At 45.1% G+C, this 27,782-nt stretch overlaps 1 protein-coding gene across 1 annotated transcript in view; it reads left to right on the plus strand.

Moving 5' to 3' along the window:
* The first annotated feature begins 368 nt into the window (after nucleotides 1–368).
* Nucleotides 369–27,782, plus strand: part of LOC128664175 (homeodomain-interacting protein kinase 2) — a 119,613-nt gene continuing 92,199 nt past the window's right edge. Inside the window, exons 1-2 of the mRNA XM_053718940.1 lie at nucleotides 369–449; nucleotides 26,662–27,733. Of these exons, the coding sequence (XP_053574915.1) occupies nucleotides 26,664–27,733 (1,070 nt within the window). The 5' untranslated portion in view covers nucleotides 369–449; nucleotides 26,662–26,663. The remainder of the gene's footprint in view (nucleotides 450–26,661; nucleotides 27,734–27,782) is intronic.

The raw sequence follows: 27,782 nt of genomic DNA on the forward strand, positions 1-27,782 counted from the left end.
CTTACTAAGGGCTGTACAGTGGGGCCTTACTAAGGGCCGTGCAGCGGGGGCCATTACTGAGGGCCGTGCAGCGGGGGCCATTACTGAGGGCCGTGCAGCGGGGGCCATTACTGAGGGCCGTGCAGCGGGGGCCATTACTGAGGGCCGTGCAGCGGGGGCCATTACTGAGGGCCGTGCAGCGGGGGCCATTACTGAGGGCCATGCAGGAGGGTATTACTGAGGGCTGTACAGTGGGGCAGGAATTGTAGAACATTTATATGTGCTGAGAGGCCTCTCCAAATGAGTAAATCAATAGTGGATTGATCAAAACAGTTTTGCTGGCTTATAAATTTAAAAAACATTAACATATTTTTTTTTTTTATGTGTGCTGTAGGTAGAACGATCAGTGTGAAAAGACAGAACCTATCTTTGGAAGGGACATCAACTTGCATAGGGCCTGCCTAAAAAAAGTAAATATTAAACAAACCTGTAATTTCATCAGCAAAATGTATATTATTTTGTGCAGGGGCCTATACCTTGAAAAAAGTCTCTTGAGTATGTGTGTGTGTGTGTGTATGTATATGTGTGTGTATATGTGTATGTATGTATATATATATATATATATATATATATATATATATATATATATATATATATATATATATATATATATATATATATATATATATATATATATATATATATATATATATATATATATATATATATATATATATATAAAATACTGATTTATAACTGAAATATATAATCTATCTCTGCGCTCCTCTGCTGTGGTCATAAAAATGAGGTCCTACACTGATCAAGCAATCACTGTGTAATGTGTTGTAGGGTCAGATTGTGGATCTTGCCGGAATGTACTTAAACCTCTAGCTTTTTTTTTAACTAGTCATTATGAGGAACACTATTTGAGAATAAAACCTAGTAAAAAACCTACCTTATAAAAGTATTTCATTTATTTTTCTTTCTTTATCATTATTTTGGTTAATTAGTTGAAACAGTAATTTTCCATTTCCAAGTAATCTACTCGCAAGCTTTGGTGTCACACAGACTTTCTTCTGTTGCTAAGCAACCAATGTAAACAGATACATCTCACAGAAAGATAAGTGAATGTAAGTTAAACATTAAACAAATCAAAAATATTTCATATAAAAATAAGATGTTGGTTGCTTGGCATTAGAGGTGAATTAATCAATAAAACGATAATTAATATTGTAAGAAATTTGCGATTTTCAGTTTTTATAAATCAGTATAATATATATAGTGTTCAAAATTTCAAGTCTTAAGCTACTAGTCAGGCCAAAATGTTACTCGCCACTTCTGATCCCTCCCACACCACACCCACTACACCACTTTGTTTAGCCATTGTGAAACACATTATTGTGCAATCATTTTATTATTGTTTTATACCATAACAAAATAAATAAGGTTACATACAGTAATACATTAACAAAAATAAGTGCATAGCAGTTAGAAACATCAACTAGAGGTTCTGGGGAAGAAATAGCTAGATAGAAAAAGTTGTTGAACTGAGCGAATACAGAGAGTGCCGACAGTCATGGAAGGTCATAACAGACCTGGAGGTTTTTTTTCTCTCTCTCTTCGCTATTAACTTTCCTTCTCCACTCCCTTCTCTCTTCAGTCTCTCTTTTTAAACTCTCCCTTTCCTCGCAGGCCATATCTTCTCTTTACCCTCTCTTTACCCTCTCTCCTATCTCTTCTCTCTCTCCTTTTTTTTTTTTTTTCTCTTTCTCTCCTCTCTCATAGCACTTTTTGTGAATTTCAAATGAGTAGTAGATTTTTTTTATTTATTTTTAAATCTAATAATTTTGAAATTTCTTCCATTTGCCTGTCCCCTGTATCATGTGACAGCCATCAGCCAATCACAGACTCATATAACGTATATATCCTGTGAACTCTTTCACATGCTCACTAAGACCTTGTGCCTCGGATGTGTGTGTATTTAAAGACTGCATAATTTTGATAGTAGAAGAAAATTGGAAAGTTTTTTGGTGTGTGTTTGTGCTTTATGTGAATTGTGGAAGAAAAATGTTGACTTTAGTGTCCCTTTAATAATACTATAGCACAGCTTATTTGTGTTGCAGTGTTTTTCTACCCAACAAATTCTAGAAAAGGAAAAAAATGAGACTTTGAGACTTGTGCAATTAGAGATATAGCGCAAATCAAAGGAACACAGTTATATAAAAAAAAAAGTCAGATGTTACAAAGATTAAATCAGTCCTACAGTATCTAAAGTCATTTTCAAAAGGGACTCATCTGTAATTCATAAAAATTAACAATACGTTTTTATTCTTTGTACATTTAACTGCTGCTTTTCTAGGTTGTTCCAGCGATCTTTATCCCTGTCCTCAAGACAAACCAGCAGGGCAGGGCAAGTATATTTGCACTTAGAGACATTCAAGTCTTCTATCTCCATAAATAGATCCAGTACCAGCTAAAATATAAATCTGTTTAGCTTTTTTATTTTTTCCCTTTGAAAGCATTCCACCATAATCACTTCTTAGGGCACAAAAACAAAACAGGCAATCAAAATAACAAACAGAAACAGTTAAATGGTAATGAGACACCTCCTGGCTTTTGTGTAAATACTGCGTTTGTCCGACACTCCCTAGGGAGGCTGAAAAGCAAATTCTCTAACCCAGGGTTTCTTCAACATGCTGTAAATTAATAGTTGGTTTATGCATTTAGGTTTTTCAAGATGATGCTGATTTAGAGAATTTTGCTTTTAGGCCAATTAAATGGTAAAATAAAATGCTTCTATGTAATTCCCTCAATTGTAGGCATGAAGTAAAGATTCTTTTTTTAGTGTAGCACATTCATTTTGGTGATCAGATAATACTTGGGCCAATGCTATTTAGTGAATGCTTGCCACTTGCGCTTCCTAAATATTTGTTGCACCTTGCTTATAGTGAACATGGTGTCAGGGAGTGCTGCTGGCATACAGCTAGTATTACAGGTAGCGCTGAGCATGTGATCTAGGTAGTGGCCGCTGGCATACAGCTAGTATTACAGGTAGTGCTGAGCATGGGATCTAGGTAGTGGCCGCTGGCATACAGCTAGTATTACAGGTAGCGCTGAGCATGTGATCTAGGTAGTGGCCGCTGGCATACAGCTAGCATTATAGGTAGTGCTGAGCATGGGATCTAGGGAGTGCTTCTGGCATACAGCTAGTATTACAGGTAGTGCTGAGCATGTGATCTAAGTAGTGGCCGCTGGCATAAAGTTAGTATTACAGGTAGTGCTGAGCATGGGATCTAGGGAGTGCATCTGGCATACAGCTAGTATTACAGGTAGCTCTGAGCATGGGATCTAGGGAGTGCATCTGGCATACAGCTAGTTAGTGCTGAGCATGGGATCTAGGTAGTGGACGCTGGCATACAGCTAGTATTACAGGTAGCGCTGAGCATGTGATCTAGGTAGTGGTTGCTGGTATACAGCTAGTATTACAGGTAGTGCTGAGCATGGGATCTAGGGAGTGCTTCTGGCATACAGCTAGTATTATAGGTAGTGCTGAGCATGTGATCTAGGGAGTGCTGCTGGCATACAGCTAGCATTACAGGTAGCGCTGAGCATGGGATCTAGGGAGTGCTGCTGGCATACAGCTAGTATTACAGGTAGTGCTGAGCATGGGATCTAGGGAGTGCATCTGGCATACAGCTAGTATTACAGGTAGCTCTGAGCATGGGATCTAGGGAGTGCATCTGGCATACAGCTAGTTAGTGCTGAGCATGGGATCTAGGTAGTGGACGCTGGCATACAGCTAGTATTACAGGTAGCGCTGAGCATGTGATCTAGGTAGTGGTTGCTGGTATACAGCTAGTATTACAGGTAGTGCTGAGCATGGGATCTAGGGAGTGCTTCTGGCATACAGCTAGTATTATAGGTAGTGCTGAGCATGGGATCTAGGGAGTGCTGCTGGCATACAGCTAGCATTACAGGTAGCGCTGAGCATGGGATCTAGGGAGTGCTGCTGGCATACAGCTAGTATTACAGGTAGTACTGAGCATGGGATCTAGGTAGTGGCCGCTGGCATACAGCTAGTATTACAGGTAGCGCTGAGCATGGGATCTAGGGAGTGCTGCTGACATACAGCTAGTATTACAGGTAGCGCTGAGCATGGGATCTAGGGAGTGCTGCTGGTATACAGCTAGTATTACAGGTAGCGCTGAGCATGTGATCTAGGGAGCGCCCGCTGGCATACAGCTAGTATTATAGGTAGTGCTGAGCATGGGATCTAGGGAGTGCTGCTGGCATACAGCTAGTATTACAGGTAGCACTGAGCATGGGATCTAGGTAGTGCTGCTGACACAAAGCTAGTATTGCAGGTAGCGCTTAGCATGGGATCTAGGGAGTGCTGCTGGCATACAGCTAGTATTACAGGTAGCGCTGAGCATGGGATCTAGGGAGTGCTGCTGACATACAGCTAGTATTACAGGTAGCGCTGAGCATGGGATCTAGGGAGTGCTGCTGACATACAGCTAGTATTACAGGTAGCGCCGAGCATGGGATCTAGGGAGTGCTGCTGACATACAGCTAGTATTACAGGTAGCGCTGAGCATGGGATCTAGGCAGTGCTGCTGACATACAGCTAGTATTACAGGTAGTGCTGAGCATGTGATCTAGGGAGTGCTGCTGACATACAGCTAGTATTACAGGTAGTGCTGAACATGTGATCTAGGTAGTGGCCGCTGGCATACAGCTAGTATTACAGGTAGTGCTGAGCATGTGATCTAAGTAGTGGCCGCTGGCATAAAGTTAGTATTACAGGTAGTGCTGAGCATGGGATCTAGGGAGTGCTGCTGACATACAGCTAGTATTACAGGTAGTACTGAGCATGGGATCTAGGGAGTGCTGCTGGCATACAGCTAGTATTACAGGTAGCACTGAGCATGGGATCTAGGGAGTGCTGCTGACATAAAGCTAGTATTGCAGGTAGCGCTTGGCATGGGATCTAGGGAGTGCTGCTGACATACAGCTAGTATTACAGGTAGCGCTGAGCATGGGATCTAGGGAGTGCTGCTGACATACAGCTAGTATTACAGGTAGCGCTGAGCATGGGATCTAGGGAGTGCTGCTGACATACAGCTAGTATTACAGGTAGCGCTGAGCATGGGATCTAGGGAGTGCTGCTGACATACAGCTAGTATTACAGGTAGCGCTGAGCTGGGATCTAGGGAGTGCTGCTGACATACAGCTAGTATTACAGGTAGCACTGAGCATGGGATCTAGGGAGTGCTGCTGGCATACAGCTAGTATTACAGGTAGTGCTGAGCATGGGATCTAGGGAGTGCTGCTGGCATACAGCTAGTATTACAGGTAGCACTGAGCATGGGATCTAGGGAGTGCTGCTGGCATACAGCTAGTATTACAGGTAGTGCTGAGCATGGGATCTAGGGAGTGCTGCTGGCATACAGCTAGTATTACAGGTAGCACTGAGCATGGGATCTAGGGAGTGCTGCTGACATAAAGCTAGTATTGCAGGTAGAGCTTAGCATGGGATCTAGGGAGTGCTGCTGGCATACAGCTAGTATTACAGGTAGCGCTGAGCATGGGATCTAGGGAGTGCTGCTGACATACAGCTAGTATTACAGGTAGCGCTGAGCATGGGATCTAGGGAGTGCTGCTGACATACAGCTAGTATTACAGGTAGCGCTGAGCATGGGATCTAGGGAGTGCTGCTGACATACAGCTAGTATTACAGGTAGCGCTGAGCATGGGATCTAGGCAGTGCTGCTGACATACAGCTAGTATTACAGGTAGCGCTGAGCATGGGATCTAGGGAGTGCTGCTGACATACAGCTAGTATTACAGGTAGCGCTGAGCATGGGATCTAGGCAGTGCTGCTGACATACAGCTAGTATGACAGGTAGTGCTGAGCTTGTGATCTAGGGAGTGCTGCTGACATACAGCTAGTATTACAGGTAGTGCTGAACATGTGATCTAGGTAGTGGCCGCAGGCATACAGCTAGTATTACAAGTAGTGCTGAGCATGGGATCTAGGTAGTGGCCGCTGGCATACAGCTAGTATTACAAGTAGTGCTGAGCATGGGATCTAGGTAGTGGCCGCTGGCATACAGCTAGTATTACAGGTAGTTCTGAGCATGGGATCTAGGGAGTGCCCACTGGCATACAGCTAGTATTATAGGTAGCGCTGAGCATGTGATCTAGGTAGTGGCCGCTGGCATACAGCTAGCATTATAGGTAGCACTGAGCATGGGATCTAGGTAGTGGCCACTGGCATACATCTAGCATTTACAGGTAGCGCTGAGCATGGGATCTAGGGAGTGCTGCTGACATACAGCTAGTATTACAGGTAGTACTGAGCATGGGATCTAGGTAGTGGCCACTGGCATACATCTAGCATTTACAGGTATCGCTGAGCATGGGATCTAGGGAGTGCTGCTGGCATACAGCTAGTATTACAGGTAGTGCTGAGCATGGGGTCTAGGGAGTGCTGCTGACATACAGCTAGTATTACAGGTAGTGCTGAGCATGGGATCTACGGAGTTCTTCTGGCATACAGCTAGTTAGTATTACAGGTAGTGCTGAGCATGGGATCTAGATAGTCCCACTGACATATAGCTATTATTACAGGTAGCGCTGAGCATGGGATCTAGGGAGTGCCCCCTGGCATAACAGGTAGCACTGAGCATGGGATATAGGTAGTGGCTGCTGGCATACAGCTAGTATTACAGGTAGCGCTGAGCATGGGATCTAGGGAGTGCTGCTGGCATACAGCTAGTATTACAGGTATCGCTGAGCATGGGATCTAGGGAGTGCTGCTGACATACAGCTAGTATTACAGGTAGTACTGAGCATGGGATCTAGGGAGTGCTGCTGGCATACAGCTAGTATTACAGGTAGTGCTGAGCATGGGATCTAGCGAGTGCTCGCTGACATACAGCTAGTATTACAGGTAGCGCTGAGCATGGGATCTAGGGAGTGCTGCTGACATACAGCTAGTATTACAGGTAGCGCTGAGCATGGGATCTAGGGAGTGCCCGCTGACATACAGCTAGTATTACAGGTAGTGCGGAGCATGGGATCTAGGGAGTGCTGCTTACATACAGCTAGTATTACAGGTAGCGCTGAGCATGGGATCTAGTGAGTGCTGCTGACATACAGCTATTACAGGTAGCACTGAGCATGGGATCTAGGTAGTGGCCGCTGGCATACATCTAGCATTTATACGTAGTGCTGAGCATGGGATCTAGTGAGTGCTGCTGACATACAGCTAGTATTACAGGTAGCGCTGAGTATGGGATCTAGGGAGTGCCCGCTGACATACAGCTAGTATTACAGGTAGCGCTGAGTATGGGATCTAGGGAGTGCCCGCTGACATACAGCTAGTATTACAGGTAGCGCTGAGCATGGGATCTAGGGAGTGCCCGCTGACATACAGCTAGTATTACAGGTAGCGCTGAGTATGGGATCTAGGGAGTGCCCGCTGACATACAGCTAGTATTACAGGTAGCGCTGAGCATGGGATCTAGGGAGTGCCCGCTGACATACAGCTAGTATTACAGGTAGCGCTGAGCATGGGATCTAGGGAGTGCCCGCTGACATACATCTAGTATTACAGGTAGCGCTGAGCATGGAATCTAGGGAGTGCCTGCTGACATACATCTAGTATTACAGGTAGCACTGAGCATGGGATCTAGGTAGTGGCCACTGGCATACATCTAGCATTTATAGGTAGTGCTGAGCATGGGATCTAGTGAGTGCTGCTGACATACATCTATTACAGGTAGCGCTGAGCATGAGATCTAGGGAGTGCTGCTGACATACAGCTAGTATTACAGGTAGCGCTGAGCATGGGATCTAGGGAGTGCTGCTGACATACAGCTAGTATTACAGGTAGCACTGAGCATGGGATCTAGGAAGTGCCCGCTGACATACAGCTAGTATTACAGGTAGCGCTGAGCAGGGGATCTAGGGAGTGCCCGCTGGCATACATCTAGCATTTATAGATAGTACTGAGCATGAGATCTAGGGAGTGCCCGCTGACATACAGCTAGTATTACAGGTAGCGCTGAGCATGGGATCTAGGGAGTGCCCGCTGACATACAGCTAGTATTACAGGTAGTGCTGAGCATGGGATCTAGGGAGTGCCCGCTGGCATACATCTAGCATTTATAGGTAGTGCTGAGCATGAGATCTAGGCAGTGCCCGCTGACATACAGCTAGAATTACAGGTAGCGATGAGCATGGGATCTAGGGAGTGCCCGCTGGCATACATCTAGCATTTATAGGTAGTGCTGAGCATGAGATCTAGGGAGTGCCCACTGACATACAGCTAGTATTACAGGTAGCACTGAGCATGGGATCTAGGGAGTGCCCGCTGGCATACATCTAGCATTTATAGGTAGTGCTGAGCATGGGATCTAGGGAGTGCCCGCTGGCATACAGCTAGCATTTATAGGTAGTGCTGAGCATGAGATCTAGGGAGTGCCCGCTGACATACAGCTAGTATTACAGGTAGCGCTGAGCATGGGATCTAGGGAGTGCCCGCTGGCATACATCTAGCATTTATAGGTAGTGCTGAGCATGAGATCTAGGGAGTGCCCGCTGACGTACAGCTAGTATTACAGGTAGCGCTGAGCATGGGATCTAGGGAGTGCCTGCTGGCATACATCTAGCATTTATAGGTAGTGCTGAGCATGAGATCTAGGGAGTGCCCGCTGACATACAGCTAGTATTTATAGGTAGTGCTGAGCATGGGATCTAGGGAGTGCCCGCTGGCATACAGCTAGTATTACAGGTAGCGCTTAGCATGGGATCAAGGGAGTGCCCGCTGGCATACAGCTAGTATTACAGGTAGCGCTGAGTATGGGATCTAGGGAGTGCCCGCTGACATACAGCTAGTATTACAGGTAGCGCTGAGCATGGGATCTAGGGAGTGCCCGCTGACATACAGCTAGTATTACAGGTAGCGCTGAGTATGGGATCTAGGGAGTGCCCGCTGACATACAGCTAGTATTACAGGTAGCGCTGAGCATGGGATCTAGGGAGTGCCCGCTGACATACAGCTAGTATTACAGGTAGCGCTGAGCATGGGATCTAGGGAGTGCCCGCTGACATACATCTAGTATTACAGGTAGCGCTGAGCATGGAATCTAGGGAGTGCCTGCTGACATACATCTAGTATTACAGGTAGCACTGAGCATGGGATCTAGGTAGTGGCCACTGGCATACATCTAGCATTTATAGGTAGTGCTGAGCATGGGATCTAGTGAGTGCTGCTGACATACATCTATTACAGGTAGCGCTGAGCATGAGATCTAGGGAGTGCTGCTGACATACAGCTAGTATTACAGGTAGCGCTGAGCATGGGATCTAGGGAGTGCTGCTGACATACAGCTAGTATTACAGGTAGCACTGAGCATGGGATCTAGGAAGTGCCCGCTGACATACAGCTAGTATTACAGGTAGCGCTGAGCAGGGGATCTAGGGAGTGCCCGCTGGCATACATCTAGCATTTATAGATAGTACTGAGCATGAGATCTAATGAGTGTCCGCTGACATACAGCTAGTATTACAGGTAGCGCTGAGCATGGGATCTAGGGAGTGCCCACTGGCATACATCTAGCATTTATAGGTAGTGCTGAGCATGAGATCTAGGGAGTGCCCGCTGACATACAGCTAGTATTACAGGTAGCGCTGAGCATGGGATCTAGGGAGTGCCCGCTGACATACAGCTAGTATTACAGGTAGTGCTGAGCATGGGATCTAGGGAGTGCCCGCTGGCATACATCTAGCATTTATAGGTAGTGCTGAGCATGAGATCTAGGCAGTGCCCGCTGACATACAGCTAGAATTACAGGTAGCGATGAGCATGGGATCTAGGGAGTGCCCGCTGGCATACATCTAGCATTTATAGGTAGTGCTGAGCATGAGATCTAGGGAGTGCCCACTGACATACAGCTAGTATTACAGGTAGCACTGAGCATGGGATCTAGGGAGTGCCCGCTGGCATACATCTAGCATTTATAGGTAGTGCTGAGCATGGGATCTAGGGAGTGCCCGCTGGCATACAGCTAGCATTTATAGGTAGTGCTGAGCATGAGATCTAGGGAGTGCCCGCTGACATACAGCTAGTATTACAGGTAGCGCTGAGCATGGGATCTAGGGAGTGCCCGCTGGCATACATCTAGCATTTATAGGTAGTGCTGAGCATGAGATCTAGGGAGTGCCCGCTGACGTACAGCTAGTATTACAGGTAGCGCTGAGCATGGGATCTAGGGAGTGCCTGCTGGCATACATCTAGCATTTATAGGTAGTGCTGAGCATGAGATCTAGGGAGTGCCCGCTGACATACAGCTAGTATTTATAGGTAGTGCTGAGCATGGGATCTAGGGAGTGCCCGCTGGCATACAGCTAGTATTACAGGTAGCGCTTAGCATGGGATCAAGGGAGTGCCCGCTGGCATACAGCTAGTATTACAGGTAGCGCTTAGCATGGGATCTAGTGAGTGCTGCTGGCATACAGCTAGTATTACAGGTAGCGCTGAGCATGGGATCTAGGGAGTGCTGCTGGCATACAGTTAGTATTACAGTTAGTACTGAGCATGGGATCTAGGGAGTGCCCGCTGGCATACAGGTAGTATTTATACGTAGTGCTGAGCATGGGATCTAGGGAGTGCTGCTGGCATACAGCTAGTATTACAGGTAGCACTGAGCATGGGATCTAGGGGGTGCCCGCTGGCATACAGCTAGTATTACAGGTAGCGCTGAGCATGGGATCTAGGGAGTGGCCACTGGCATACAGCTAGTATTACAGGTAGTACTGAGCATGGGATCTAGGGAGTGCTGCTGACATACAGCTATCACAGGTAGCGCTGAGCATGGGATCTAGGTAGTGCCCGCTGACATACAGCTAGTATTGCAGGTAGCGCTGAGCATGGGATATAGGGAGTGCTGCTGACATACAGCTAGTATTACAGGTAGTGCTGAGCATGGGATCTAGGGAGTGCTGCTGACATACAGCTATTACAGGTAGCGCTGAGCATGGGATCTAGGGAGTGCCCGCTGACATACAGCTAGTATTGCAGGTAGCGCTGAGCATGGGATCTAGGGAGTGCTGCTGACATACAGCTAGTATTACAGGTAGTACTGAGCATGGGATCTAGGGAGTGCCCGCTGGCATACAGCTAGTATTTATACGTAGTGCTGAGCATGGGATCTAGGGAGTGCTGCTGACATACAGCTAGTATTACAGGTAGTACTGAGCATGGGATCTAGGGAGTGCCCGCTGGCATACAGCTAGTATTTATACGTAGTGCTGAGCATGGGATCTAGGGAGTGCTGCTGGCATACAGCTAGTATTACAGGTAGCGCTGAGCATGGGATCTAGGGAGTGCCCGCTGGCATACAGCTAGTATTACAGGTAGTACTGAGCATGGGATCTAGGGAGTGCTGCTGACATACAGCTAGTATTACAGATAGCGCTGAGCATGGGATCTAGGGAGAGCTGCTGACATACCTCTAGTATTACAGATAGTGCTGAGCATGGGATCTAGGGAGTGCTGCTGACATACAGCTAGTATTACAGGTAGCGCTGAGCATGGGATCTAGGGAGTGCCCGCTGGCATACAGCTAGTATTACAGGTAGTGCTGAGCATGGGATCTAGGGAGTGCCTGCTGGCATACAGCTAGTATTACAGATAGCGCTGAGCATGGGATCTAGGGAGTGCTGCTGACATACCTCTAGTATTACAGATAGTGCTGAGCATGGGATCTAGGGAGTGCTGCTGACATACAGCTAGTATTACAGGTAGCGCTGAGCATGGGATCTAGGGAGTGTTGCTGACATACAGCTAGTAGTGCTGAGCATGGGATCTAGGGAGTGCCCGCTGGCATACAGCTAGTATTACAGGTAGTGCTGAGCATGGGATCTAGGGAGTGCCTGCTGGCATACAGCTAGTATTACAGGTAGTACTGAGCATGGGATCTAGGGAGTGCTGCTGACATACAGCTAGTATTACAGATAGCGCTGAGCATGGGATCTAGGGAGTGCTGCTGACATACAGCTAGTATTACAGGTAGCGCTGAGCATGGGATCTAGGGAGTGTTGCTGACATACAGCTAGTATTACAGGTAGCGCTGAGCATGGGATCTAGGGAGTGCCCGCTGACGTACAGCTAGTATTACAGGTAGTACTGAGCATGGGATCTAGACCTATGTGTTTTAAACCATAAATGTGTTTAATCATATAACTAAACTCACATAACTAAAGTTTCTCCAACATAGGTGTGTCCGGTCCACGGCGTCATCCTTACTTGTGGGATATTCTCTTCCCCAACAGGAAATGGCAAAGAGCCCAGCAAAGCTGGTCACATGATCCCTCCTAGGCTCCGCCTACCCCAGTCATTCTCTTTGCCGTTGTACAGGCAACATCTCCACGGAGATGGCTTAGAGTTTTTTAGTGTTTAACTGTAGTTTTTATTATTCAATCAAGAGTTTGTTATTTTGAAATAGTGCTGGTATGTACTATTTACTCAGAAACAGAAAAGAGATGAAGATTTCTGTTTGTATGAGGAAAATGATTTTAGCAACCGTCACTAAAATCCATGGCTGTTCCACACAGGACTGTTGAGAGCAATTAACTTCAGTTGGGGGAACAGTGAGCAGTCTCTTGCTGCTTGAGGTATGACACATTCTAACAAGACGATGTAATGCTGGAAGCTGTCATTTTCCCTATGGGATCCGGTAAGCCATGTTTATTACGATCGTAAATAAGGGCTTCACAAGGGCTTATTAAGACTGTAGACTTTTTCTGGGCTAAATCGATTCATTATTAACACATATTTAGCCTTGAGGAATCATTTTATTTGGGTATTTTGATATAATAATATCGGCAGGCACTGTTTTAGACACCTTATTCTTTAGGGGCTTTCCCAAAGCATAGGCAGAGCCTCATTTTCGCGCCGGTGTTGCGCACTTGTTTTTGAGAGGCATGGCATGCAGTCGCATGTGAGAGGAGCTCTGATACTTAGAAAAGACTTTCTGAAGGCGTCATTTGGTATCGTATTCCCCTTTGGGCTTGGTTGGGTCTCAGCAAAGCAGATACCAGGGACTGTAAAGGGGTTAAAGTTCAAAACGGCTCCGGTTCCGTTATTTTAAGGGTTAAAGCTTCCAAATTTGGTGTGCAATACTTTTAAGGCTTTAAGACACTGTGGTGAAAATTTGGTGAATTTTGAACAATTCCTTCATGTTTTTTCGCAATTGCAGTAATAAAGTGTGTTCAGTTTAAAATTTAAAGTGACAGTAACGGTTTTATTTTAAAACGTTTTTTGTACTTTGTTATCAAGTTTATGCCTGTTTAACATGTCTGAACTACCAGATAGACTGTGTTCTGAATGTGGGGAAGCCAGAATTCCTATTCATTTAAATAAATGTGATTTATGTGACAATGACAATGATGCCCAAGATGATTCCTCAAGTGAGGGGAGTAAGCATGGTACTGCATCATTCCCTCCTTCGTCTACACGAGTCTTGCCCACTCAGGAGGCCCCTAGTACATCTAGCGCGCCAATACTCCTTACTATGCAACAATTAACGGCTGTAATGGATAATTCTGTCAAAAACATTTTAGCCAAAATGAACACTTATCAGCGTAAGCGCGACTGCTCTGTTTTAGATACTGAAAAGCATGACGACGCTGATAATAATGTTTCTGAAGGGCCCCTAACCCAGTCTGATGGGGCCAGGGAGGTTTTGTCTGAGGGAGAAATTACTGATTCAGGGAACATTTCTCAACATGCTGAACCTGATGTGATTACATTTAAATTTAAGTTGGAACATCTCCGCATTCTGCTTAAGGAGGTATTATCCACTCTGGATGATTGTGACAAGTTGGTCATCCCAGAGAAACTATGTAAAATGGACAAGTTCCTAGAGGTGCCGGGGCTCCCAGAAGCTTTTCCTATACCCAAGCGGGTGGCGGACATTGTTAATAAAGAATGGGAAAGGCCCGGTATTCCTTTCGTCCCTCCCCCCATATTTAAAAAATTGTTTCCTATGGTCGACCCCAGAAAGGACTTATGGCAGACAGTCCCCAAGGTCGAGGGAGCGGTTTCCACTTTAAACAAACGCACCACTATACCCATAGAGGATAGTTGTGCTTTCAAAGATCCTATGGATAAAAAATTAGAAGGTTTGCTTAAAAAGATGTTTGTTCAGCAGGGTTACCTTCTACAACCAATTTCATGCGTTGTCCCTGTCGCTACAGCCGCATGTTTCTGGTTCGATGAGCTGATAAAGGCGGTCGATAGTGATTCTCCTCCTTATGAGGAGATTATGGACAGAATCAATGCTCTCAAATTGGCTAATTCTTTTACCCTAGACGCCACTTTGCAATTGGCTAGGTTAGCGGCTAAGAATTCTGGGTTTGCTATTGTGGCGCGCAGAGCGCTTTGGTTGAAATCTTGGTCGGCTGATGCGTCTTCCAAGAACAAGCTACTTAACATTCCTTTCAAGGGGAAAACGCTGTTTGGCCCTGACTTGAAAGAGATTATCTCTGATATCACTGGGGGTAAGGGCCACGCCCTTCCTCAGGATCGGCCTTTCAAGGCAAAAAATAAACCTAATTTTCGTCCCTTTCGTAGAAACGGACCAGCCCAAAGTGCTACGTCCTCTAAGCAAGAGGGTAATACTTCTCAAGCCAAGCCAGCTTGGAGACCAATGCAAGGCTGGAACAAGGGAAAGCAGGCCAAGAAACCTGCCACTGCTACCAAGACAGCATGAAATGTTGGCCCCCGATCCGGGACCGGATCTGGTGGGGGGCAGACTCTCTCTCTTCGCTCAGGCTTGGGCAAGAGATGTTCTGGATCCTTGGGCGCTAGAAATAGTCTCCCAAGGTTATCTTCTGGAATTCAAGGGGCTTCCCCCAAGGGGGAGGTTCCACAGGTCTCAGTTGTCTTCAGACCACATAAAAAGACAGGCATTCTTACATTGTGTAGAAGACCTGTTAAAAATGGGAGTGATTCATCCTGTTCCATTAAGAGAACAAGGGATGGGGTTCTACTCCAATCTGTTCATAGTTCCCAAAAAAGAGGGAACGTTCAGACCAATCTTAGATCTCAAGATCTTAAACAAGTTTCTCAAGGTTCCATCGTTCAAGATGGAAACCATTCAAACTATTCTTCCTTCCATCCAGGAAGGTCAATTCATGACCACGGTGGATTTAAAGGATGCGTATTTACATATTCCTATCCACAAGGAACATCATCGGTTCCTAAGGTTCGCATTCCTGGACAAGCATTACCAGTTTGTGGCGCTTCCTTTCGGATTAGCCACTGCTCCAAGGATTTTCACAAAGGTACTAGGGTCCCTTCTAGCTGTGCTAAGACCAAGGGGCATTGCTGTAGTACCTTATTTGGACGACATTCTGATTCAAGCGTCGTCCCTTCCTCAAGCAAAGGCTCACACGGACATAGTCCTGGCCTTTCTCAGATCTCACGGATGGAAAGTGAACGTGGAAAAGAGTTCTCTATCTCCGTCAACAAGGGTTCCCTTCTTGGGAACAATAATAGACTCCTTAGAAATGAGGATATTTCTGACAGAGGCCAGAAAAACAAAGCTTCTAGACTCTTGTCGGATACTTCATTCCGTTCCTCTTCCTTCCATAGCTCAGTGCATGGAAGTGATCGGGTTGATGGTAGCGGCAATGGACATAGTTCCTTTTGCGCGCATTCATCTAAGACCATTACAACTGTGCATGCTCAGTCAGTGGAATGGGGATTATACAGACTTGTCTCCGAAGATACAAGTAAATCAGAGGACCAGAGACTCACTCCGTTGGTGGCTGTCCCTGGACAACCTGTCACAAGGGATGACATTCCGCAGACCAGAGTGGGTCATTGTCACGACCGACGCCAGTCTGATGGGCTGGGGCGCGGTCTGGGGATCCCTGAAAGCTCAGGGTCTTTGGTCTCGGGAAGAATCTCTTCTACCGATAAATATTCTGGAACTGAGAGCGATATTCAATGCTCTCAAGGCTTGGCCTCAGCTAGCGAGGGCCAAGTTCATACGGTTTCAATCAGACAACATGACAACTGTTGCGTACATCAACCATCAGGGGGGAACAAGGAGTTCCCTAGCGATGGAAGAAGTGACCAAAATCATTCTATGGGCGGAGTCTCACTCCTGCCACCTGTCCGCTATCCACATCCCAGGAGTGGAAAATTGGGAAGCGGATTTTCTGAGTCGTCAGACATTGCATCCGGGGGAGTGGGAACTCCATCCGGAAATCTTTGCCCAAGTCACTCAGCTGTGGGGCATTCCAGACATGGATCTGATGGCCTCTCGTCAGAACTTCAAAGTTCCTTGCTACGGGTCCAGATCCAGGGATCCCAAGGCGGCTCTAGTGGATGCACTAGTAGCACCTTGGACCTTCAAACTAGCTTATGTGTTCCCGCCGTTTCCTCTCATCCCCAGGCTGGTAGCCAGGATCAATCAGGAGAGGGCGTCGGTGATCTTGATAGCTCCTGCGTGGCCACGCAGGACTTGGTATGCAGATCTGGTGAATATGTCATCGGCTCCACCTTGGAAGCTACCTTTGAGACGAGACCTTCTTGTTCAGGGTCCGTTCGAACATCCGAACCTGGTTTCACTCCAGCTGACTGCTTGGAGATTGAACGCTTGATCTTATCGAAGCGAGGGTTCTCAGATTCTGTTATCGATACTCTTGTTCAGGCCAGAAAGCCTGTAACTAGAAAGATTTACCACAAAATTTGGAAAAAATATATCTGTTGGTGTGAATCTAAAGGATTCCCTTGGGACAAGGTTAAGATTCCTAAGATTCTATCCTTCCTTCAAGAAGGATTGGAAAAAGGATTATCTGCAAGTTCCCTGAAGGGACAGATTTCTGCCTTGTCTGTGTTACTTCACAAAAAGCTGGCAGCTGTGCCAGATGTTCAAGCCTTTGTTCAGGCTCTGGTTAGAATTAAGCCTGTTTACAAACCTTTGACTCCTCCTTGGAGTCTCAATTTAGTTATTTCAGTTCTTCAGGGGGTTCCGTTTGAACCCTTACATTCCGTTGATATTAAGTTATTATCTTGGAAAGTTTTGTTTTTAGTTGCAATTTCTTCTGCTAGAAGAGTTTCAGAATTATCTGCTCTGCAGTGTTCTCCTCCTTATCTGGTGTTCCATGCAGATAAGGTGGTTTTACGTACTAAACCTGGTTTTCTTCCAAAAGTTGTTTCTAACAAAAACATTAACCAGGAGATTATCGTACCTTCTCTGTGTCCGAAACCAGTTTCAAAGAAGGAACGTTTGTTGCACAATTTGGATGTTGTTCGTGCTCTAAAATTCTATTTAGAAGCTACAAAGGATTTTAGACAAACATCTTCCTTGTTTGTTGTTTATTCCGGTAAAAGGAGAGGTCAAAAAGCAACTTCTACCTCTCTCTCTTTTTGGATTAAAAGCATCATCAGATTGGCTTACGAGACTGCCGGACGGCAGCCTCCCGAAAGAATCACAGCTCATTCCACTAGGGCTGTGGCTTCCACATGGGCCTTCAAGAACGAGGCTTCTGTTGATCAGATATGTAGGGCAGCGACTTGGTCTTCACTGCACACTTTTACCAAATTTTACAAGTTTGATATTTTTGCTTCTTCTGAGGCTATTTTTGGGAGAAAGGTTTTGCAAACCGTGGTGCCTTCCATTTAGGTGACCTGATTTGCTCCCTCCCTTCATCCGTGTCCTAAAGCTTTGGTATTGGTTCCCACAAGTAAGGATGACGCCGTGGACCGGACACACCTATGTTGGAGAAAACAGAATTTATGTTTACCTGATAAATTACTTTCTCCAACGGTGTGTCCGGTCCACGGCCCGCCCTGGTTTTTTTAATCAGGTCTGATAATTTATTTTCTTTAACTACAGTCACCACGGTACCATATGGTTTCTCCTATGCAAATATTCCTCCTTAACGTCGGTCGAATGACTGGGGTAGGCGGAGCCTAGGAGGGATCATGTGACCAGCTTTGCTGGGCTCTTTGCCATTTCCTGTTGGGGAAGAGAATATCCCACAAGTAAGGATGACGCCGTGGACCGGACACACCGTTGGAGAAAGTAATTTATCAGGTAAACATAAATTCTGTTTTCATTCAGAGCCGCTGTACAGTTCAGCTCCTGAGCAACACAGGGCTGGTTGATTAGCTGGCATTTAAAAAAAAAAAAAAAAAAAACATCCTCTAGTGAATGATAACACCAAAAAAAATAATCTAGTCTATTAAAGGGACAATATTTTTACGCAATTTCCCATTGGAAATATATTTTCACAGTACCGATTTCGGAGTACAGAAGCCAATTTTGGTGAGCACACACTGTTCATGTACATCCTTGTAATATGTCAAAGATGCTTATTTTTTTTAAATATTTTTTACCTTTTCGTTATGCTAAACATAACGCCGATCCTCCGCCCGCAGCTCCTGCTTTCTTTAGCAGAATAATGATGAATCCGGCTTCCTCCAATTGTTGTGTGCCTCACGAGCTGGACACCAAAGAGGGCACACAATGATTGTAGGAACCTGGATTCATCATCGTTCTTCTACAGAAAGCAGGAGCTGCGGGCGGAGGATCTGCGTTACGCAAAGGTAAGTATTTTACAAAATAAGCATCTTTGTAAAGTTTAATGAATGAAAGTGCCCCTGAAAGACTGCTGGAAAAATCTTGTAATTAAAGGGTGTTTACCTTCTTTGTCTGCAACACATTTCATTGCAATACATCGTAGGCCTTTTTGTCTGTTAAGGAGTTAATGCGGAATATTGCGGGATTGATTGTTTTGTTTAAATTTATTTTCATTGCTCTGTGTTTATCATGCGCCTATTTTTCAGCATCACAAAATTTTCCTCCAGGCACTGTAATTTTGTGTCTGTTGGCACAGCGAGATGCAGGCAAGCCAAACAAATCTTATAATTTACCATTAATCAAAAAACTGAAAATGAATTCCGTGCAGCTTAAAATGCAGACCATGACCAGCATAAATCACTAAATAGCAGTCTAGAAGATTGTATTCAATAAATTCACTAAATTTTGCTAAAAACAGCCTTTAAATGAATTTTCTATAATAAATAATACAAATGATTTTGAGAGGTGACTGTGCCCAGCTTAATATCAAATTTGGCAGCAAATATGGATCACGTAGCTGCCTTATCTGTCCGTTTGGCTGTTTGATTTAGCACTAGAGCCTATATGTGCATCACGTTCGTGTTCCTAGAGAATTGAAATTTTATTTCTATCTTTCACTTCTCTGAGAAGACTTTAAATCTGTCCTCTTTTCTACATTAAAGGGACACTGAATCCATCTTAATGGGAGGAGAGTCCACTGCTTCATTTATTACTTGTGGGGATTAAGAACCTGGCCACCAGGAGGAGGCAAAGACACCCCAGCCAAAGGCTTAAATACCTCCCCCAGTCCCCTCATCCCCCAGTCATTCTTTGCCTTTTGTCACAGGAGGTTGGCAGAGAAGTGTCAGTAGATTCGGAGTAGTCTCTTATGGAGGGTAGTACTCTTCGAAATTGGACTGGAGTTTAAGTAGTCCTGTCAGCCTCTCAGTGAGAGCATGGATGAAAGTTAGAGTCCGGAGATGCAGGGAGAGTCTTTCTGCGAACCCATACCGACTCAGTTTAACAGCTCCATTAGCAATCAGCGTTGACGAGTTTCGCTGCCTGCTTTTCGTCTCTCAAGTCCATGTCGGGAGCGATGCTACTACCCTGTCACACTTGAAAGGCCGTATTCCTGTTCCACAGCGTTGATTCTGGTAAGATAGTTTCATTTATATATATTTGATAACGTAAGAAGACAGGGTCACAGTGTGGCTCCTTTATCTTTATAGAATCTAGGGTAATACCCTCGGAAGGGGGTTATTGAACAGGCGGGATTTTATGGTGCATAATATTGTTTATTGTGTTCTGCTGCATTTGTGTGAGATGAGATCAAGTCCGCAATAAAGGCGCAAGCTATGGAGGACTCTATGTTGGAGGATACTCCCTCTATATAAACCTAGTAACTGTGTATATTGTGAGGAGGTTCCAGTTGAACCGCCTGCTCAACTCTTTTCCACATGCTTTGACAATATTGCTATATCTAAAAAGAATAAAATATTTAGTACGACTGAGCCGTCCACCTCTGAGGGTTCTCCGCCCCGCGAGGTGCGTTCCTTGCAATCCTCTCCGATTTACACAAGCAGTTTCCCAGGACACTACTAATCCTCCTGTGGGAGGGGCCCTTTGGCCGCCAGACTTTGCCGATCAGTTACAGACAGCAGTTTCTGCAGCCATTAATGCGATGCCTCGCCCTACTAAGCGCAAGCGGAAAGTATGTCACTGCTATCAGTCTCAGGGGTCTTCGACTCTGCTGGATGTCTCAGATTATCCGCTGAGGAGAACAACTCTGACTTATCGGAGGATGTCGCTTCTAGGACGGAATCGGCTACTTCTATGCCTCTGTCTGTGGAGGAACCAGATTTTAAATTTAAAATGGAGCATTTGTGCTTTCTGCTGAAAGAGGTGCTTGCTATGTTAGAGGTTCTGGAACCGAAACTACCGGAGGAACCTTCGATCCCTAAACTTGACAGGCCTTCCCGGTTCCCATCAAGATGGCCAACATTAAGAATGAATGGAAGAAACTTGGCTAGTCCTTTTCCCCCCTCTACTTCTTTTAAAAAGCCATTCCCCGTTCCGGAAGCGCAGCTTGAACTATGGGGAACTGTCCCTAAGGTGGATGGTGCTATCTCCACGCTCGCTAAGAGAACGACTTCCGCTAGAGGATAGCTCCTCTTTCAAGGAACCCATGGATAAAAAGATGAAGTTCATGTTGCGTAAGATGTTCAAACTCACGGGGTTTATTTTTCAACCGGCGGCGGTCGCTGCAGTGGCTGGTGCGGCTACCTACTGGTCTGATGCTCTATCAGCAATGGTCGAGGTGGAGACTCTACTCAATGAGATTCTAGAACGAATTAAGGCCCTAAGGGTAGCGCATTTGTTCATTGGTCATGCTAACATGCAGATTATTCGCCTGAATGCTAAGAAATCATGTTTTTCTGTTTTAGCCCGCAGGGCTCTGTGGCTAAAGTCGTGGTCTGCTGACATGACTTCCAACTCTCGACTGCTTTCCCTCCCGTTCAAGGGAAAAGTTTTGTTTGGCCCGGGCCTGGATTCCATCATATCTACGGTCACGGGTGGCAAGGGTGCCTTCTTGCCTCAGGATAAGAAGGCTAAACCTAAAGGGTCTACTTTTCGTCCCTTTCGTTCGGACAAGTCTCAGCGCCAGCAGTCTGCCGCAAAGTCTGATCAGTCCAAGGGATCTTGGAAACCAGCTAACTTTTGGAACAAGTCCAAGTAGAACAAGAAGCCTGCTGAGTCAAAGTTGGCATGAAGGGGCGGCCCTCGACCTATCCACGTATCATGTAGGGGGCAGACTAACTCTTTTTGCGGAGGCCTGGAGAAGAGACGTTATAGAACCTTGGGTTCTGGAGGTCGTAGCCCAGGGTTACAGGATAAGATTCAAGTCATATCTGGCCAGAGGCAGGTTCCTCATGTCAAACATACATATCTTCAAGACCAGAAAAGAGAGACGCCTTCCTAAGGTGTGTGAGGGATCTTTTATCTCTCAGGGTAATCGTCCCAGTCCCTCCGGCAGAAAGAGGTCTGGGGGGTATTCAAACCATCCCAAAGAAGGAGGGTACGTTTTGTCCAATTCTGGACCTAAAGGCCCTAAACAAGTTTTTGTCAGTTCCATCGTTCAAAATGGAGACGATCAGGTCAATTATGCCCCTGGTTCAAGAGGCACAATTCATGACTATAGACCTTCACATTCCAATCCACAAGGATCATTTCAGGTTTCTAAGATTCGCCTTCCTGGACCAGCACTTCCAGTTTGTGGCCCTTCCGTTTGGTCTTGCGACTGCCCCAAGAGTCTTTACAAAGGTTCTGGGAGCTCTACTCACGGTAGCGAGAGCCAGGGGGATTGCAGTGGCACCTTATCTGGATGATATCCTGGTCTAGGCTCTGTCCTACAGTCTTGCGGAGGATCACTCAAGCTCTTCTCCTTCGGTCACACGGGTGGAAGATAACCTAAATGAAAGAGTTCATTGGTCCCCAGCAACAGGGTGGAATTCCTGGGTACGATAATAGATTCTTCAGTCATGAAGATATTCTTGACAGATCAGAGACGTTGCAAACTTGCGTCCAACTGTCTAGCTCTTCAGACATCCTCCAGGACATCTGTGGCCAGGTGTATGGAGGTGATCGGGTTCATGGTATCCAGCATAGATGTCATTCCATTCTCCTTATTCCATCTCTGACCTCTTCAGCTGTGCATCTTGAGACAATGGAACGTGTAATCATTCAGATCTGTCCCAACAGATATCTCTGGACGGACCGGTGAGGGAGTCCCTATCTTGGTGGACCCGACCGGGCCAGTTTAACAGAGGACATCCTTCTTCATACCATCCTGGGAGATTGTGACTACGGATGCAAGTCTATCAGGATGGGGAGCTGTTTGGGGTGCCAGAAAGCCACAGGGCAGATGGACTCAAGAGGAGTCGAGTCTACCTATAAATATTCTGGAACTTCAAGTGATATTCAACGGTCTGAGGGCTTGGCCCCTCCTGGGTTCGTCCTGATTCTTCAGCTTCCAGTCAGACAACATTACCTCGATGGCTTACATAAACCATCAGGGGGGAACGAGAAGTTCGCTAGCCATGAGGGAAGTATCTCTGATTCTGGAATGGGCAGAAACTCAAAATTGTTCGCTCTCAGTGATCCACATTCTGGGTGTGGACAACTGGGAAGCGGATTTTGTGAGCAGACGGATGTTTCATCCAGGGGAATGGTCTCTCCATCCCGAAGTGTTTGCGGAGATCTGCAACAGATGGGGGACACCGGAGATAGATCTCATGGCATCCAGGCTCAATTGCAAGCTACCCAGATACGGGTCGCGTTCCAGGGATCCCCAGGCGGAACTGATAGATGCCTTGGCGATGCCCTGGGACTTCAACCTAATTTACATATTTCCCCCGTTGCCTCTTTTACCTCGTTTAGTGGCCCGCATCAAGCAGGAGCAAGCTTCGGCTATTGTGATTGCTCCGTTGTGGCCGCGGAGGATGTGGTTTGCGGATCTGGTGGGGATGTCAACCTCTCCGCCGTGGAGGTTACCTTGTCACAGGGATCTGCTGGTTCAAGGTCCTTTTCTACATCAAAATCTCGATTCTCTGAGGCTGACTGCATGGAGATTGAATGTCTAGTCTTGGCCAAGAGAGGATTTTTTCGAAAGAGTGATTGACACTCTCTTTCAGGCCAGGAAGCCGGTCACTCTACGCATCTACCACAAGGTGTGGAGGGCCTACTTCTTGTCCTGGTGTGAGGAACGAGGATACCCCTAGCACAAGGTCAGGGTATTCAGGATTTTGGCTTTTCTCCAGGACGGTCTGGATAAGGTTCTTGCTGCCAGTTCCCTAAGGGGACAGATTTCGGCTTTATCTGTACTGTTGCATAAGAAGCTTGCGGAGCTTCCTGACATTCAGTCCTTTGTTCAGGCTCTGGTTAGGATCAGGCCTGTCTTTAAGAATTCGGCTCCTCCTTGGAGCTTAAACTTGGTTCTTAAGGTTTTGCAGAGGGCTCCGTTTGAGCCTATGCATGAGCTTGACATTAAGATTCTTTCATGGAAGGTCCTATTCCTACTGGCTATTGCATCGGCACGCAGAGTCTCTGAGTTGGCGGCTTTGCAATGTGAGCCTCCCTACTTAGTTTTTCACGCCGATAAGGCTGTTTTGGATTAGGATTCCTACCCAAGGTGGTGTTGAGTCGTAACATCAATCAGGAAATAGTAGTTCCTTCTTTGTTTTCTAACCTTTCTTCTTCAAAGGAAAGGTTACTTCATAATCTGGACGTAGTTCGTGCTTTGAAGTTTTATCTTCAGGCCACGAAGGAGTTCAGACAGTCTTCGTCCTTATATGTTGTGTATTCAGGGAAATGCAGGGGGCAAAGGGCCTCTGCTACTTCTCTATCCTTTTGGTTGAGGAGTATGATCCGTCTGGCATATGAGACAGTGGGATACAAGCCTCCTCAGAGCATTACGGCTCACTCAACTAGAGCTGTGGCCTCTTCTTGGGCCTTTAAGACATGAGGCTTCCATGGAGCAGATTTGTAAGGCGGCCACTTGGTCTTCCTTACATACTTTTGCAAAGTTTTATAAATTTTACGTTTTTACTTCGGCGGAAGCAGTTTTTGAGAGAGAGGTTCTGCAGGCTGTGGTGCCCTCAGTTTAGGGTCCGCCTCCTTTTGCCCTCCCGTTTTTTTTTTCCATTCAGTGTCCTCTAGAGCTTGGGTATTTGTTCCCACAAGTAATGAATGAAGCAGTGGACTCTCCTCCCATTAAGATGGAAAACATAAGTTATGCTTTCCTGATAATTTCATTTCCATCTGTGGGAAGAGAGTCCACTGCCCCCACCCGTTTCTCCGGTGGGCGGACCTAAGTTTAATTTTATTCTTCTGGCACCACCTTGTTCCCTTGGCAGAATGACTGGGGGATGAGGGGAGTGGGGAAGGTATTTAAGCCTTTGGCTGGGGTGTCTATGCCTCCTCCCAGTGGCCAGGTTCTTAATCCCCACAAGTAATGAATGAAGCAATGGACTCTCCTCCCACAGATGGAAATTAAATTATCAGGGAAGCATAATTTATGTTTTTTTCTTTCATGATTCAGATAGAGCATGCAACTTCCTAATTTACTCCCATTATCAATTTTTCTTCATTCTCTTGCTATCTTTATTTGAAAAAGGCATCTAAGCTAAGTAGCCAGCCAGTTTTTGGTTCAGAACTGTTAGTGCTGTCCAATCAGCAAGGACAACCCAGGTTGTTCACCAAAAATGGGCCGGCATCTAAACTTACATTCTTGCTTTTCAAATAAAGATACCAAGAGAATGAAGAAAATTTAATAGGAGTAAATTAGAAAGTTGCTTAAAATTGCATGCTCTATCTGAATCATGAAAGAAAAAATTTGGGTTCAGTGTCCCTTTAAAATTGTTTGTCCTATCTGAATCATAATTAAACAATTAAAGGGATAGGAAAATCAAAATTAAACTTTCATGATTCAGATAGAGCATGTAATTTTAAGACACTTTTAAATCGCTTCTATTTTCAAATGTGCTTTGTTCTCTTAGTATTCCTTGTTGAAAAAGAATACGCTCATATACTACACTAGTGTGTACGTCTTTTTAAGAATTTTGAACAGCTTTATTATTAGTATAGTTGGTGGTTGTTGGGTTATTCATATTGGTAATTGTTGTTAATGATATTTTAATTATTTTAAAAAAAAAATTAAAAGGACACTGAACCCAATTTTTTTTCTTTTGTGATTCAGATAGAGCACGCAATTTTAAGCAACTTTCTAATTTACTCCTATTATCAAATTCTTTTCATTCTCTTGGTATCTTTATTTGAGATGCAAGAATGTAAGTTTAAATGCCAGCCCATTTTTGGTGAACACACTGAGTTGTTCTTGCTGATTGGTGGATAAATTCACCTACCAATAAACGAGTGCTTTCCATGGTTCTGAACCAAAAACATAGCTTAGATGCCTTCTTTTTCAAAAAAAGAAAGCAAAATAACGAAGAAAAATTGATAATAGGAGTAAATTAGAAAGTTGTTCAAAATTGCTTGCTCTATCTGAATCACGAAAGAAAAAAATTTGGGTTCAGTGTCCCTTTAACTTTAATTTTGCTTGTAGCATTTGTATCTTTTTGGTGACGTTGTTTCTTAATGGTAGAGGTCATTTCAGTTTGTTTTGCCTATATGCAAAACCAATGTTACATTCGAAAATGTTTTGGAGTACTTGGTAAAGATACAAAAAAAAAGGTTTACAAAGTCGTTTTAGCGGAGTAATTCTACAAGTTCAAATGGCTCTATAAATATGTTGTTATATCAAAAATTTGGATTGTGATCAGAAAACATGTAATTAAATTTTAATATTTAATTTGATTCATTTTCTTAGTATACTTTGTTGAAAAGCATACCTAGGTAGGCTCATGAGCAGCAATGCTCTACTGGGAGCTAGCTGCTTATTGGTGGCTGCAATAAAGCATATATCATAATAGACGTAAATTAGAAAGTTGTTTAAAATGATATGTGCTATCTGAATACAGTAAGAGAAAACAAATTGTTTCATATCATTTTAAAGGGATACAGAACTTCAGGTAGAGCGCTTGCTGATTGGTGGCTACATTTAAGGATTCTTATTGTTATAAATATTCTTATTATTACATCTCTGATGAATCGCATGTGAGCATGCGCGAAACGCATCAGATCTAGCACCCCTTGCACACCTGTGTTAGTGCTACCCACCTTGTGTATTAAATAAACCACTCTGCATTTAAGTTCCTGGTTCCTCATTTTTTTTTCAAGTATTTCTTATTATTACACGTTTATGTTCCTTTTACATATACATTAATTCTTCTGTGCCTTCCAGTGCGCCTGTAGACGTTTAAAACAAGTAACATTTCAGATACTTAGTGTGATTAGAGATGTTCATTGAATGTTTATTATCTTTCTGATTTAGTTCCTTATATTTCTAGAGCTGATCATTTTCTTTGAAATGTATTTTATTATACTGTACTGAATCTCTTTTGTGCTATTTTTTTGACAGGTATGGCCTCTCATCTGCAGATCTTTTCCTCTCACGGCCTCCCGCTGAGCGCCATCTATAGCGTGAAGAAGCCAAAGTTGGAACCAAGCCCTAGCTGGGATATGACCGGTTACGGCTGCCACAGCAAAGTCTATAACCCAGGCAAGAACAGCTCCTCATCTGGCCAGCCAATACTCGCCCACGCTTCTCTTCTTCAGGCACCTTACGAACAGACTGTCATCTTTCCCACCAGCGCAGGTCACATTGTAGTGACTTCATCCAGTAGTGGGTCATCAGCCACAAGCGGTCAAACGCTTGGTGGCCCCCAAACCAACCTGATGCGTCGAAGCACAGTCAGCCTTCTGGATACTTACCAGAAGTGCGGCTTGAAGAGAAAGTGTGAGGAGCTGGAAAACAACAGCAGTGTGCAGATTGTGGAAGAGCATCCTCCAATGACCCAGAACAATGCAAGCGGTGCCACAGCTGCTAACACCTCCACGGCCACCTCCAAAAACAGTGGCTCCAACAGTGAAGGTGACTACCAGCTTGTGCAGCATGAGGTCCTGTGCTCTATGACCAACACCTATGAAGTACTGGAGTTCCTGGGTAGGGGCACATTTGGGCAGGTGGTAAAATGCTGGAAAAGAGGAACCAATGAGATTGTTGCGATCAAGATCCTGAAAAATCATCCATCTTATGCTAGACAGGGGCAAATTGAGGTGAGCATCCTGGCACGCCTTAGCACAGAGAGCGCAGATGACTACAATTTTGTGAGAGCCTATGAATGCTTCCAGCACAAGAACCACACCTGCCTTGTTTTTGAGATGTTGGAGCAGAACTTATATGACTTCCTTAAGCAGAATAAGTTCAGCCCACTGCCTCTTAAGTACATCCGGCCTGTTTTACAGCAGGTGGGCACAGCCCTCATGAAGCTAAAGAGTCTGGGACTTATCCATGCTGATTTGAAGCCAGAGAACATTATGCTGGTGGACCCTTCTAGGCAGCCGTATAGAGTTAAGGTCATAGACTTTGGCTCTGCAAGCCATGTATCCAAAGCTGTGTGTTCTACTTACCTGCAGTCCAGATATTACAGGTAAGACTTAGGGGGTCATATAAAATGCGACTGGGGCACGTATTGGATA

The sequence above is a fragment of the Bombina bombina genome, chromosome 6, assembly GCF_027579735.1.
Source record: "Bombina bombina isolate aBomBom1 chromosome 6, aBomBom1.pri, whole genome shotgun sequence".
In the NCBI taxonomy this organism is placed as follows: domain Eukaryota; kingdom Metazoa; phylum Chordata; class Amphibia; order Anura; family Bombinatoridae; genus Bombina; species Bombina bombina.